Source organism: Erpetoichthys calabaricus, chromosome 5 (genome assembly GCF_900747795.2).
Source record: "Erpetoichthys calabaricus chromosome 5, fErpCal1.3, whole genome shotgun sequence".
In the NCBI taxonomy this organism is placed as follows: domain Eukaryota; kingdom Metazoa; phylum Chordata; class Cladistia; order Polypteriformes; family Polypteridae; genus Erpetoichthys; species Erpetoichthys calabaricus.
The window spans coordinates 145,353,448-145,369,848 of record NC_041398.2 but is presented as its reverse complement, the minus strand read 5'-3'; the positions used below and the strand labels follow the sequence as shown (position 1 = coordinate 145,369,848).

At 40.9% G+C, this 16,401-nt stretch overlaps 1 protein-coding gene across 4 annotated transcripts in view; it reads left to right on the top strand.

Moving 5' to 3' along the window:
- The window catches only part of trappc11 (trafficking protein particle complex subunit 11), a 973,608-nt gene that overhangs the window by 156,714 nt on the left and 800,493 nt on the right, over nucleotides 1-16,401 (top strand). For 3 of the 4 annotated variants that reach the window (XM_051928428.1, XM_051928426.1, XM_051928427.1), the window contains exon 30: nucleotides 448-509. In XM_051928428.1, the coding sequence (XP_051784388.1) occupies nucleotides 448-492 (45 nt within the window). In that variant the 3' untranslated portion in view covers nucleotides 493-509. Of the gene's footprint in view, nucleotides 1-447; nucleotides 1,747-16,401 lie in introns of those variants that run through there. The other variant, XM_028803116.2, reaches the window with a different exon arrangement.

The window sequence follows — 16,401 nt, the reverse complement described above, 5'->3', positions numbered from 1 at the left end:
AAAGGCTTAAATTTGCTAAGGAGCATAAGGATTGAACTCTGGAATAATGGAAAAGGGCATTTACACATGTAGAAGTTGTTCCAATTAAAGTTAGGGAAATTGCACCAGGCATAAAGGCATTTTATTTGATTTAAAAAAAACATTATGAATTCTGGAACCCTATAAGAAACAAGAATTGGTTGTACACTGGATCATGTAGTTATAATAAATAGTCTCTGTGATAAAGCTGGTAAAATCTGTGCAATGTTCATTTGATCATCACATAAGATGCGATAAGGACTACAAGATTGTCAGTAAGCAGGAGAGGAATTTAAATGGCTGATTTTTATGCTTCAATTTAAATCGTTTTTTACGTACATTGTCCAGCAATATATTTGTCCAAAATTGTAATGATAATGCTATTTTATGTTTAATCTGATTTAACTTTTTCCCCCCTTTCAATTGTAGCCTCAAGGACGGCAAGTTGATGATGCATCAATTGCAGCTGCTTAAAATATACAGTGAAGGAAATTACACAGCAGTCAAAAAATATTCCAAGCAGCAGTTTGTATTATTTATGGCCCTTTTATGAGTTTAAAATCATCATGAGAGCAAATGAAAAGTTGATTGACTTGAAGTGTTCAATGCTTTTTAGCAGCGTATCAAAATTTCTGCTACATTGTGATACGAGTGTTTTTTGTTTTTTTGTTCATTTGGCTCATGGAACACATACCATAGGTAATTGTAATACATATGAATATAATGACAATATTAAGGAGTAAGTGTTGACTTAAGTATCTTTTTTTTTTTTTTTTTTTATAATAGTTTTGGCAGTTAACATGATCATGTCAAGGCTGTACTAACTGAAAACAAATTTAATGCTGTAAGAACAGCAGAATCTATTAAATGTATACATCTATAATGATAGCTGTTTTAAAAAATGTAACAGTTGTGTTGAATGTTAAATGAATACTCTAAATAAAGGAGTTTTGTACTACTTATACTACAGGCAACACCTCCCTCTCTCTCATGTATAGTTTATCATTTTCTAATACTCATTATTAACACATGACATTTTAAACCATACGTTAGTATGGTACTTCCATAATTATATGTCCACTTTTCAAAAATTGTTTAGTTGGATATATTTTGGTGCAGTACACATAATTTGTGCTATTCAAAGTGTCTGTTTAATTTTATTTGTCATAGCCTATGTTTTGCACCTAAAAGAAAAAATTGAATCTGAAAGTTAAAATTGTTTAATAATCATTGTTAATTCATTTTAATCATACCACTTTCTGAAGCAAATTAGCATGTGTATGGTTTAAAGGGTTTTTCTATACTTTTAGAAATGAGAACCTGAGTCCATTTTGTCTTTGCATTGTACAGAAAAACTGAACATTAATATAAAAATGATTGATTATATATATTTTAATGTTATTATGTTTAATGATATTTTTTCTTTATTGTAAATTGTGTAAATTATTCCGTGACTACTTTGGTGCAGTTACAGCATTTTGCCATTAAACTTCATGCAAACTAAAGGTTGCCTTTATACTTCTTGTGTCCTTAGTCTGTAATACATGTAGTTTATTAATTGCTGTATTAAATAAACAAAAAGAACATGTAAAATAAACTTATAAGGGGGTACATATCCCATCTTGAAATTATTAACCTACCTTGAAAAAAGTGCATAAAAGATGGTATAAACTGCATCAGTATAGATGGCTATTGACAGCTTTCTTTTTATTAAACTGTATTCTTTTATCTGAGTCATTATTAAGTATAAGGGAAAGCAAACATCTTTGATGATCTAAGTAGCTCTGCATCATAACTTATAATCATACAGTTCCCACATGCTGTCCAGTGAAACATTTAGTCAAGAAGTTTTTAACTGCTCTTCCTCAGAGGTAATGGACCAGGAGGCTGTGCAGTAACCTAAGTCATCATCTAAAAATGTTCCACGCATGCATATGTTGTGAACAGCCTGGTTACTTAGGGTACCCATAAAAAGTGGCAGCCACATGTGGTCAGGCATTCTCTTTTTAGCAAGTGGCCCGTTGCACACCAGTTACAAAGTGTTGTATGATGGGCAACAGGACTTGCATGGTGAGACTGATCTCAATAAACAATATCCTAGGAAATGGTGACCCACACCATGCCACTACCATTTTGACATTGTACCTTTAGCCAATGTAATCAGAATAGTAATCCAGCAATTCAAGGCATGCCGCATATCTCTGTAGATGGAAGAAAGTATAGACATAGTTATTCTGCTAATCTGTTGCATGATCCACTAATCTTTATATTGTGGTGTTCCACTGATGCTCTTTGGATGTTTAACAACTGAAGTGAAGCCTAATTTGCAAACATAATTGTATTACTAAATCTGTGTAACCATGATTAAATGACAAAGATTTGATCTGTGTAACCTGACCACCTGTCACGACCACCACCATCATCCGGGGATTTCACCTCACTCACATTTTTGCAAAACTAAGAAGTGCACTGTCATGGCAATGTTGCTGTGCTCTTGCAACTTTTTAGATGTTATAAATTAGCCATAGTCCAGTCCTGTTTGGTGATGAACATCTTGTGACATGTCTGATTCATTCGCTTTGTGATGATTTTGATCATCATACAAATAAAACTTACTGAAATTCTAAGAGATGTTAATCTCAATGTCTCTGGTTTTATGCACATTGGAAAATTGTGTTTTGCTCATAGAATATGTTTTGGGATTAAATTAATATTGTTTTTCATTTCATCCACAATTCATTTTCCAGTCCGCTTATCTAGTTCAAGGTAATGAGGAGACCTTGGAGTTACCAGCTTTTGGTGAAGTACCAGTCCATAACAAGGCACACTTACTGATGTTCATCCATAATAGGTCAATTTAGAGTCTGTGATAATGTAGCACATACATCTTTCCATTGTGGAAGGAAAACCCACACAGGGTAGATCATCTGAACTCCACAAAGGCAGTGCCCATAATTTATTTTTGTATAGCTCAAAAAAAGTTCATGAAGAATGCAATGCATGTATAATTGACAGCCTTGGCTCTCTTAGATGAGAAAACACTCCCAAAAACATTGCAAAAAAGACTGGAAAAAAATCTTCAGAAGAGAGGCCCTGGCTTCCAGGTGGGTTGGATGTATAATAGGTGTCAACAAGTAGGGTAAATACAACACAAAAATCAGAATTGAAGTAGTCTGCTTCTCAAAGCTAGGTGGCCAATCTATAATTGACACCACAGAAATAAAATACAATAATACAATGTAATCTGTTTTTACACAGCGCTCCTACAACAACTCGTAAAGCAAAATGCAAGAATAGGTTATACCAATCACTAAATTCAGAACTAGCACATCTAAAGATACACAGAAAGCAAAGTAGAAACTGATTAACATAAGTGGAAGCCAACAATGTCTGTCCAATTAATCGTAGAACTATGGCCAGTTGACAGTGGAGGAGATGAAATTGTAAGAAAGAGAGTCCAGGACAAAGACGGTGCCTTGGATACCTCTGTCAACTAGCCACCTACCCCTTCCTGGGCATTCTACAGCAGAATCAGTGCTGGGATGTCCAGTCTGATGAAAGGGGCATTTTATCCGATGATTCCAGTGCACCTTTATCTAAGACAACCTTTCCATAGGCAGTAGGGCAGTGGCACCAAATTCTGCTAATACACCCTAGTGCCACCCTATTGCGGATAATACAGTCAGCATGAGACAATTTTAATGTTAACAGTCACTTTGCTGTGATAAGCCAGTGGAATGGAATAACCACAAATGTCCATGTTTATATTAACAAGACCCCAAAATTTTTGAGGAGACAGCAGGTACAAAATAATTGTGCTTATTTTAAATAATAGAGTAGGGGAGGATTCACAGGAGAAGGTACAAAGCAACCAAGTAAGGTCCCCTCTAGTCCTTTCCATACTAGAGTTCAGTGCTGTGATGAGTATCTGCCCCTTCCTAATAACCCATTTTTGCACCTGCATCTGAGCAGGTAGTTGCTACACATGTAATGACAAGATTGTTGTTGCAATGAATATTAAAGACCATATGACAAACTGAGGGTTCAGCCAATCACCACGTATAGCACTATCATGTATGTCAAAGCTGCTTTGCCACAAAATAAATGAATCATGCTTGACCCATGCCACAGAGACACAACATTTGTCAGTCTCATCATCACAGATGACTTGGGTGTTAATGGAAGGTCATTGTACACGGTTAACAAAAGCAGCTTAATTCTTGCTAGATGCCCTTATTGCAATATGAGTGTAGTTGCCTTTTTATGTTGAAATAAACATGTTTTTATACACTTAAACCATACCAAAATTGAATTTAACACATCAGTGGTTGGTTAATGGCTTCTGTAGAGCAGACATGATGGAGTGAAGCTTGGCTGAGATATTCCTGACCTGTCAGCCAGTTCCCTGAGAACAGTAGAACAATCTAGACGAGAACAGGCCATTCAGCCCAACAAAGCTCGCCAGTTCTATCCACTTAATTCTTCTAACATCAAGTCAAGTTTTGAAAGTCCCTAAAGTCTTACTGTCTACCACATTACTTGGTAGCTTATTCCAAATGTCTAGTTCTCTGTATAAAGAAAAACTTATTAATCTTTCTGTGAAATTTACCCATGACAAGTTTCCAACTGTGTCCCATGTTCTTCATGAACTCATTTTAAAATAACAGTCTTGATCCACTGTACTAATACCCTTCATAATTTTAAACACTGTTTATCCTGTTTTGCTTAAGCTGAAAAGGTTCAGCTCTTTTAATCTTCCTTCATACTGTAAGTCATCTCCTGTTGCCCTGGAATCAGCCTAGTCATCACTTTTGAGATGTAATGTTTGTCACATCAACAGACATTCTAATAACGGTTTCGGTGGTAATGATTTATTATGTGAGTATGTCATAATTTAGCATTTGCATACTTGATCGAGGGTGTCGTCATTCTCCAGGTTCTTTAAAATGTTGCATACACATGGGTCACAGCTACCATAAGTATATTCACATTCTCCCATCAAGTTCTCTTGTATACTAATCCTGACTTTTGTGTGGAAAGCTGCATACGCACATTTCATGCCTCTTATTGTACATACTCTAGTTTTATAAATCTGACCTCTGGAGAGCAGCAGTACAGAAATCATGAGTTAGCTGAAAACACATAAGCCACATACAAGAGTCGACAATATATTTTTCCCTGAGGCAGATCAGGTACTTTGGCATGAGGGGGACACTTCTGTATGTGTTCTTTCAGTCTGGGTTGTTTATTGTTGTCTTTATCACAGTGGCATTTTGGGGCAGTAGATGAAGAACAGGGAATGCCAGCAGTCTGGCAAATGAATTTAAATATTACAGCCCAACAAGTTTGTCTATCCTATTCACCTAGATTGTCTAAAATAATCTTGAGATTTAAAGGACCTTAAAGTTCTACTACACACTACCTGATAATTTATTCCTTGTGTATGTGGTTCTTTCTATGAAACCAGGAGAGCTGGCTCTGATCTGAACACTAAGGTGTAGTCTCTGGGGTAGTAGCAAAAAGACAGATGTTGGCTGAGGTGCTGGGCATCATCAATACAATACCTCCTGCCCAAAGTCCACCTGCTGGGCACCTTTAACACAAGGCTTACTCCACCATGATGTACTAGGCAGCCCTATTTTAGGCCATTCTTAACAAGTTGCAATTTGATATTACAACATATCCTGTGACTGGGTCATGTTTTCTCTAAGAACTTAATATATTACATAGATTATCGTATGAACTAGGCATTAAGGAGGTTAATGAGTATATTTACAAAGCCTTGATACACATTTTTCAAAAATCACAAAGCACTTGACAGCTATATAAAAAGCTGACCAGTCTTGTCGATGAAAAGGAGATTAAGAGGGGACCTGACTGACGTGTTTCAGATTATGAACAGAATAAGCAGCGTGGATCCCATCTTTTACTTTAACAGAGCAACAACAATGTTTATTTTCATAGCACATTTTCATACAACAATGTAACTCAAAGTGCTTTGCAGAATAACAAAATGAAAGTTACAAGAAGAGGAAACCAATTAAGATTAAAATATAATATTAAAGAAATAAATAACAACCAAGCAAGGTAAGGTTAGATGGCCGTAAGGACAGAAAAAAGAAAATATCTCTATTATATAAAAAAATCTTGGAAGGAGATAAGACATGATTTTCTCAGAGAGACACTTTCTCGTCCCATGAGACAAAACTGTGCCAAGAGATTTAACCACCCGCGGGGCCGGAAATAAAAGGCAAAGAGTAGATGACAAACTAGAACGTCGTAAAGAATTCAAAAACGTTGGCACAATACACATACAGAGCAGGATAGAGATAGTGGAAGTACGAAAATTCAAAAGCCTCAAAAAATGATAGTAAAGATCGCATTAGCGCAAACAAACGGAAATTATTACTCGGTGAAATAACAGAACAGCAAAAAGAGATCAAATATATTGTTTATATTAGTCAGAGACGTGTAGGTCATCTAATTCATGTTGCCATCAGGGAAAAGTAGTGTTTCTTCCCAATGAAGAGGTGTATCCACGAGAATCAAAAGATTTGTTGTTTGGTAAAAGTGAAATCCCACTAAAGAAAATTTCAAGCCCCGTGAGAAAAGAGCTTATGCAAAGAGATTTGGGAAAGTCCTGCCCATATAACCATACACACGGTTCAAGCATTTCTCATTTGTGTGAATGCTATTGTTATACACATTTCTTGTAGACAGAAAGAAACGATATTCACTCATGGGCAGTTATACGTTGCGTTGTCACAAAGTAATTCCAAACACGGAATCAAAATTCAATGCGATATTGATGAAAAGGTGAAAGCGAAAAGATATCAAATATATGGAAATAGGTGATATGACAAAAGTATGTAGATACTGTTTGGCTTTAAACTTTAAGTCAGAGATTTGTAGATTGTCTAACTCGTGTTGCCATCAGGGAAAAATAGTGTTTCTTCCCAATGAAGAGGCCTATCCGCGAGAATTAAAAGTTTTGTTGTTTGGTGAAAGGGACATTCACATACGCGAGTGGCAGAGATGCTAGTGTATAGCGCAGGTTTCAGGGTTGGCGTGTGAAGCAAGCAGGAGGCAAAGCCTCCTAGTAGAAAAAAACTAAATCTGCAGGGGTTCCAAGGCTAAAAGTCCACCCAGCCCCCACTGGGCAATCTACCTAACATAAATATTCCTAAATCAAGTCTCATCGTTTTCATGATAGGATTTGATGAAGTTGGTCTTGTGAGCAGCTGAGACACCCACCTTCATTCCATCATCACAGGTGGCTGCATAGTACCTTGATCAGGGGGTGGTGGTGCAGACCTCTACCACAGAAGAACCAGAAAAGACCGCAGAGAATGGTGGGGATTAGTACAGGCAATATATTTTTTTTTTAATTTTTTAAATTTATGGAAAACACTTAACTTTGGAACACAGTTTTGTATGGCAACAGCATTTATTTATATAGCACATTTTCATACAAATGATATAACTCAAAGTGCTCTACAAAATTAAGAAGAAAAAAGAAAAAATATAAAAATAAGATTAGGTAATACTAAGTAAGGTCCAATGGCCTGGGAGGACAGAAAAAAAAAACAAAATCTGCAGGGGTTCCAAGGCCATGAGAAAGCCTCCACTGGGCATTCTACCTAACATAAATGATCTCAATCAGTCCTCATGGTTTTCAGGGTTCACGTGGAAGAATTTGATGATGATGGTCATGTGGACCTCTGGCCTTCAATCCATCAATGTAGGGACAGCACGGTGCTCTGATCGGGTGGTGGTGGCACACATCGCCACCACAGAAAACCAGAAAAAGAACAGCAGAGAAAGTAGGCACTACAGAGCCATGATAAAAATGATAATTCAATGCATATACAGTACATCAGGGTTATACTAAAATGAAGCTATAAGAAAGCCATATTAAAATAATGAGTTCTTAGTAGTTTTTTTAAAATGTTCCACTGTATTAGCCTGGCGAATTTTTATCGGTAAGCTATTCCAGACTTTAGGTGCATAACAGCAGAAGGCCGCCTCACCACTTCTTTTAAGTTTAGCTCTTGGAATTCTAAGCAGACACTCATTTGAAGATCTAAGGTTACGATTTTGGAATGTAAGGTGAGAGGCATTCCGAGAGAGCCAGCTATCCTTCTTCAGCAACCATTTACAGCCACTAAGTCATGTGAGGATCATCTGGGCATTCTTTTAAGTTGGGTTACAGTGAGCTGGATGTTATACAGTATATACTGTAGCAGGCAGTTGATGACTAAGGTAAAGATTAGAGCTTTTAGTTGAACATTGTTTTCCCAGAAAAAATACTTTTTCCTTTTTAAAAGATTAATATTTTAGCAGGTGCAGTTATATCGAAACAACCTGAAAGTGTAGTTAAAATGTAACAAGCCCATTTATCAGAAACTCAGTTCTCCACATAAACAAATGCTCTACTGTTACCTTCTCATCAAGGTCAGAGGCTTCTTGCAAATCACTCTTCACGGCTTACAGTACATGTAAGTCACTGTTCTAGTTTTGGCTGCCATCCATCTCCAAGGTTTCACAAACTCTAACTGTCGACAGTCACATTCATCTTTAAAAAAAAAAACTTTTAAAACTTGATTTTTAAAGTACTGTACTATAGTTCCTGCTGTGGACTGAGCACATTCATAAATGAATGGATGAAGAAGCTCTCCACCAAACCTTCTTGGTGAAGCCCACAATCAAACCTAAGATATGCCCTTTAGTCTTAGAGTTTGATTGTTTGTAGTGTTACGGTGTCTTTTTTTGTACACTGGTGACCAGAAATGCCCAATAGTATCCAAATGCAGTTTCACTAAGACAGAGAAGCATTTGTACATAAGGTCTCTTGGGGGATGTGTGTTTTTTCACACAATAAAGAGTAAGGTAGGTCAAACATAACTAACTGAGGAAAAAACAAAACCTGAGATGGACTGACCACTTCAGTGAGGTGCTCAATTAACAATACCCACCACACTGATAGACTTTAGCCAGTGGCTGACAGTAGACCATTTGGACATTAACATCAAGGATGTGTCGCTTAGGCTTTCAAAAACTTAAAAAAAAACGATGAGATCACCACTGAAATGTTAGACTATGGCTGTGATATAATTGTGATCGAGTTTACCTACCAGGCCAACTTGATTTAGTGGGCAGGAGAAGTGGAATAACTGTGCAGCTGCCAAACAAATGTAACCTCGGCCACTGTAATAACTGAAGAGATTATCATGCTGTTGTCTATACCTGGTAAGGTGTTGTGCAGTGCATTCCTTGCTTGGCTGAAGACAAGAGTGTACTGCACTCTGAGTGTGGAATAAGATGGATAATGTGAAGGAAGATTGTTCTGTGAGTGGATCCTCAGTGTGTGAATCTTTTTTGACTAGTGTATTGAATATAAAATTTTCCTTGTCAACTATACTGATTTGAAAAAGGCATTTGACAGTATTTATCAGGAGTCAATCTTGAAAGTAATGGAGATGTAGAGACTACTAGATAAGTAGAGTACTGTATATCAAAATCTTTAAATTTCAATACCATAACTCCTACTGTTGTATCAAAAACAATGATACCATTGACACCTTTCATATTATAACAGGTGTATAGCAAGGAAGAATCCTCTCCCATGTATATTCTTTACCTCCATTATTTCATTGTTAAATTAATTATAAGTGACTCCCAACATTTGGGGGTGAAGTTGACTTGAGGGTGTAGATTTTGCTGATAGTACTGTATACTGCAAGCAATCGAGGAAGTTACCTTTTGAAGGAAGGAGAGATAGAACAGAACAAGAAGGTAAAATTGCATCTGTCTTCCAGTGGATCTGCTCAATATCTTCTTCTTTTGGCTGCTCCAGTTAGGGGTTGTCACAGCAGATCTTCTTCCATATCTTTCTGTCCTCTACATCTTGCTCTGTCACACCCATCACCTGCATGTCCTCTCTCACCACATCCATAAACCTTCTCTTAGGCCTTCCTCTTTTCCTCTTGCCCGGTAGCTCGATCTTTAACATCCTTTTCCCAATATACTCAGCATCTCTCCTCGGCACATGTCCAAACCAATGCAATTTGACCATTCAATCTGATCCAACCTGAGCCGACCCTCTAATGTACTCATTTCTAATCCTGTCCATCCCCGTCACACCCAATGCAAATTGTAACATCTTTAACTCCATCTCCAGCTCTGTCTTCTGCTTTCTGGTCAGTGCCACCATCTCATACATACACACATGTATTCTGTCTTGTTCCTACTGACCTCCATTCCTCTCCTCTCCAGAGCATATCTCCACCTCTCCAGGGTCTTCACAACCTGCTCCCTACTCTCGCTACAGATCACAATGTCATCAGCAAACATCATAGTCCACGGTAACTCCTGTCTAATCTTGTCTGTCTCACTATTGTAAATAAGAAAGGACTCGGAGCCGATTCCTGATGTAATCCCACCTCCGCCTTGAATGCATCCATCACTCCCACTGCAGACCTCACCACAGTCACACTTCCCTCGTACATATCCTGTACAACTCTTACGTACTTCTCTGCCACTCCCGACTTCCTCATACAATACCACAACTCTTGAGGCACCATGTCATAGGCTTTCTCCAGGTCCACAAAGACGCAATGCAACTAACTCTCTGGCCCTCTCGAAACTTCTCCATCAACACCCTCAGAGCAAACATTGCATCTGTGGTGCTCTTTCTTGGCATGCAATTTGTGCTTATGAGATATAGATCTGAATATTGAAAACCTCTACTATGTTGGATGTGTAATTTGGAGGTAACAATAGTAAAGTATTTTGGTACGTTTTCCACATTAAAATATAGAATCTATCTTAGAAGAATAAAAGGGTTAATAAATGTCAGAAACCTTTTCAGGCATATCAGAAAACCAGATAAACATCAAGTGAAAACCAAAGACAAGAATAAATACTGTATGAGCTTCTGCCTTTATTCTTTGATCATTTTGTAACAGACTGCTGCGATAAAAGCTCCCTGTTCAGTTCTTTAATTAATATGTTTGACTTCTGCCACAGATGTCTTCCACAGATGATGCTTTTGCACAATCCGCAGTGTCAAATACAAAGACCATGTCACCAACAAAAGTCCAAATTCAAGACATAGTGACAAGGAGAATACACTAAAATTTTTCATTGTAATTTTACAGTAAAATACTGGCAGCTGAGTTGCCAGCCACTTACTGTACTTTTACAGTGAAGCTGCTATAGTTAACATTTACAGTATTACACTAATTTCATAATACAGTACACTGTAAAAAAAAAACGTAAATTTTACGGTAAAAAACTGGCAGCTGCAGTCGCCAGGAATTTACCGTAAAAATTACATTGGAAATGTTTTTTGAATAACAGTACAGATTCATGTGGACCGTAAATTTTATGATGAAAAAATGAGATTTTAACAAAATTTTTATGTTAAAATAATCAGTCTTGCATTACAAATTACAGTATAATCTGTTCTGAGCTATATATTGTACTGCAAAAGCATGCATTAACATCACTTTCTTGTAAAGATAACAGTAATTCTTTATGAATTTTAGTAATATTAATATAATATAGTAATAATATATATTATATTGTTATATTATAATATAATATAGTAATAAATGATCAATTTGCAAAATTATTAGTTTGTCTAATAAAGTTCTGAGTTAGGTCTTGCAAATTACAATATAATCTCAATTGAGCTGTATGTTCTTATAAAAAACAGCTAGAGAATTCTTTCATTAAGAAAAACAGTACAATGCTCTATGAATTACAGTAATATTTTATTGATTTGCAAATTTTACAGCAAAAGATGGTTTACAAAATATCTGTGATTGTAAGTCACCAAACCCAGCCCAGCTTTGGACTGGCATGAGGTATACCTGTGTTATTGGCACATTCTCAATCATTCTTACAGTAGATGCTGCGGCTGTGTTCATGTGATGTGTTTCAGTCAACTTGTCATATGGGTTGAACACATATATTCTTGTAATATCTTTAATCTTTATGCCCACCATAATACATTGGAACTGCGGTGGGTTGGCACCCTGCCCGGGATTGGTTCCTGCCTTGTGCCCTGTGTTGGCTGGGATTGGCTCCAGCAGACCCCGTGACCCTGTGTTCGGATTCAGCTGGTTGGAAAATGGATGGATAATACACTGGAAGTACTTTTGTATGAAAACACAAAAGTGTGGTCATTTTGAATTTGTCCCCTCTATCAAATTTTTTTCTCCCATCTAACTTTTTTCACTTCCTATCACTTAACAGGCTTTGTGGTTTACTGAAATAATAATTAAAAAAAATAACTATTTAAAAAAACAATGTTTACATTTTCTGAACTGAAACATTAATTTAAATGACAATTACAATGTTCTTTAAATGTAAAATTACACAAAGAGTTTGAAGTGCTTCTCTGACAAAAAATGTGAAAAAATAACAAATATGTCAACATGTCAGTTTCAGTCATTTTACAGCACGTCTGGTCTTTAAGGCACATTCAATGTGTGGCAGTCTCTCGCAACTGGAACTGGCCAGTGATGTCATTGACCAAGATGATAAGGCACCTGATGTAAACAAACAAACAAAAAAAAAGTTATAATTTAACAGTATACATATAATTTAAGATAGTTTTCCAGAAGACAACTGTACCTAGATTATATTAATTAATGTTATTCATTTGAAGCCAACACATTTTTAATAACAATACGTGTTCACTAATAATCTTAAGAACTCCTTTTGTTTGAATTCACCCAAGTCTCTATGTTACACTCTTATACACATATAGGACCTCACACAAAAAAACTTGAATGTAACACAGTTATAAATATCTCTTTGTGTTAATATGACGGAAATAACTTGCTTTTAAGAAACAGTATATGCAGCACTTAACAGAAAAGTTCAAGTAAATATTTAGATCTCATAAATAATCCTGGTAACAACTAAACTCAATTTGAAACCGCCACCTTATCGTGGTGGAGGGGTTTGCGTGTCCCAATGATCCTAGGAGCTCTGTTGTCCGGGGCTTTATGCCCCTGGTAGGGCCACCCAAGGCAAACTAGTCCTAGGTGAGGGATGAGACAAAGAGCGGTTAAACAAACCTCCTATGAAGTAAAACAATTTTGGACGGCGTTTTCCTTCGCCCGGACGCGGGTCACCGGGGCCCCACTCTGGAGCCAGGCCTGGAGGTGGGGCTCGATGGCGAGCGCCTGGTGGCCGGGCCTGCACCCATGGGGCTCGGCCGGGCACAGCCCGAAGAGGCAACGTGGGTCCCCCTTCCCATGGGCTCACCACCTATGGGAGGGGCCAAGGAGGTCGGGTGCAGTGTGAGTTGGGTGGTGGCCGAAGGCGGGGACCTTGGCGGTCCGATCCTCGGCTACAGAAGCTGGCTCTTGGGACGTGGAATGTCACCTCTCTGAAGGGGAAGGAGCCTGAGCTAGTGTGCGAAGTTGAGAGGTTCCGGCTAGATATAGTCGGACTCACCTCGACGCACAGCTTGGACTCTGGAACCAATCTCCTTGAGAGGGGCTGGATTCTGTACCACTCGGGAGTTGCCCCCGGTGAGAGGCACCGAGCGGGTGTGGGTATACTTATTGCCCCCCGACTTGGAGCCTGTACATTGGGGTTTACCCCGGTGGACGAGAGGGTAGCCTCCCTTTGCCTTCGGGTGGGGGGATGGGTCCTAACTGTTGTTTGTGCGTATGCACCGAACAGCAGTTCGGAGTACCCACCCTTTTTGGAGTCCCTGGAGGGGGTGCTACAGGGCATACCTTCTGGGGACTCCCTCGTTCTGCTGGGAGACTTCAATGCTCACGTGGGCAATGACAGTGAGACCTGGAAGGGCGTGATTGGGAGGAATGGCCCCCCACGATCTGAACCCGAGTGGTGTTTTGTTATTGGACTTCTGTGCTCGTCACGGATTGTCCATAACGAACACCATGTTCAAGCATAGGGGTGTTCATATGTGCACTTGGCACCAGGACACCCTAGGCCTCAGTTCGATGATCGACTTTGTGGTCGTGTCGTCGGACTTGCGGCCACATGTCTTGGACACTCAGGTGAAGAGAGGGGCGGAGCTGTCAACTGATCACCACCTGGTGGTGAGTTGGCTTCGATGGTGGGGGAGGATGCTGGTCAGGCGTGGTAGGCCCAAACGTGTTGTGAGGGTCTGCTGGGAACGTCTGGCAGAGCCCCCTGTCAGAAGTAGCTTCAACTCCCACCTCCGGCAGAACTTCGACCACATCCCGAGGGAGGTGGGGGACATTGAGTCCGAATGGGCCATGTTCCGTGCCTCTATTGTTGAGGCAGCTGACCGGAGCTCTGGCCGTAAGGTGGTCGGTGCCTGTCGTGGCGGCAATCCCCGAACCCGTTGGTGGACACCGGCGGTGAAGGATGCCGTCAAGCTGAAGAAGGAGTCCTACAGGACCCTTTTGTCCTGTGGGACCCTGAAGGCAGCTGATAGGTACCGGCAGGCCAAGCGGAATGCGGCTTTGGTGGTTGCTGAGGCAAAAACTCGGGCGTGGGAGGAGTTTGGGGAGGCCATGGACAACGACTTTCGGACGGCTTCGAGGAGATTCTGGTCCACCATCCGGCATCTCAGGAAGGGGAAGCAGTGCAGTGTCAACACTGTATATGGTGGGGATGGTGCGCTGCTGACCTCGACTCGGGACGTTGTGGGTCGGTGGGGGGAATACTTCGAAGACCTCCTCAATCCCATTAACATGCCTTCCAATGAGGAAGCAGAGCCTGGGGACTCAGAGGTGGGCTCCCCCATCTCTGGGACTGAGGTCACCGAGGTGGTCAAAAAACTCCTTGGTGGCAGGGCCCCGGGGGTGGATGAGATACGCCCGGAGTTCCTCAAGGCTCTGGATGTTGTAGGACTGTCTTGGCTGACACGCCTCTGCAACATCGCATGGACATCAGGGACAGTGCCTCTGGATTGGCAGACCGGGGTGGTGGTCCCCCTCTTTAAGAAGGGGGATCGGAGGGTGTGTTCCAACTACAGAGGGATCACACTCCTCAGCCTCCCTGGAAAAGTCTATTCAGGGGTCCTGGAGAGGAGGGTCCGTCGGATAGTCGAGCCTCGGATCCAGGAGGAACAGTGTGGTTTTCGTCCTGGTCGCGGAACAGTGGACCAGCTCTATACCCTTAGCAGGGTCCTGGAGGGTGCATGGAAGTTTGCCCAACCAGTCTACATGTGTTTTGTGGACTTGGAAAAGGCATTCGACCGTGTCCCTCGGGGAATCCTGTGGGGGGTACTCCGAGAGTATGGGGTACCGGCCCCCCTGATAAGGGCTGTTCAGTCCCTGTACGATCGGTGCCAGAGCTTGGTCCGCATTGCCAGCAGTAAGTCGAACCCGTTTCCAGTGAGAGTTGGACTCCGCCAGGGCTTCCCTTTGTCACCGATTCTGTTCATAACTTTTATGGACAGAATTTCTAGGCACAGCCAGGGCGTTGAGGGGGTCCGGTTTGGTGGGCTCAGGATTGAGTCACTGCTTTTTGCAGATGATGTTGTCCTGTTTGCTTCATCAGGCCGTGATCTTCAGCTCTCTCTGGATCGGTTCGCAGCCGAGTGTGAAGCGGCTGGGATGAGAATCAGCACCTCCAAATCCGAGACCATGGTCCTCAGCCGGAAAAGGGTGGAGTGCCCTCTCAGGGTTGGTAGTGAGATCCTGCCCCAAGTGGAGGAGTTCAAGTATCTTGGGGTCTTGTTCACGAGTGAGGGAAGAATGGAGCGTGAGATCGACAGGCGGATCGGTGCGGCATCCGCAGTAATGCGGGCGCTGCATCGGTCTGTCGTGGTGAAAAAGGAGCTGAGCCGCAAGGCGAAGCTCTCAATTTACCAGTCGATCTATGTTCCTACCCTCACCTATTATCATGAGCTATGGGTAGTGACCGAAAGAACGAGATCGCGAATACAAGCGGCTGAAATGAGTTTCCTCCGCAGGGTGTCTGGGCTTTCCCTTAAAGATAGGGTGAGAAGCTCAGTCATCCGGGAGGGGCTCAGAGTACAGCCGCTGTTCCTCCGCATCGAGAGGAGTCAGATGAGGTGGCTCGGGCATCTGATCAGGATGCCTCCTGGACGCCTCCTTGGTGAGGTGTTCCGGGCACGTCTAACCAGGAGGAGGCCCCGGGGAAGACCCAGGACACGTTGGAGGGACTATGTCTCTCGACTGGCCTGGGAACGCCTTGGGATTCTCCCGGAAGAGCTAGAAGAAGTGGCCGGGGAGAGGGAAGTCTGGGCATCTCTGCTCAAGCTGCTGCCCCGCGACCCGACCTCGGATAACCGGGAGACGATGGATGGATGGATGGATGGGTGTGAGTGTGTATGTCTGAAATATTTCCTACAGTATGCCTCATCTATTGAGATGCTATGTGTATGATTTTAATTCT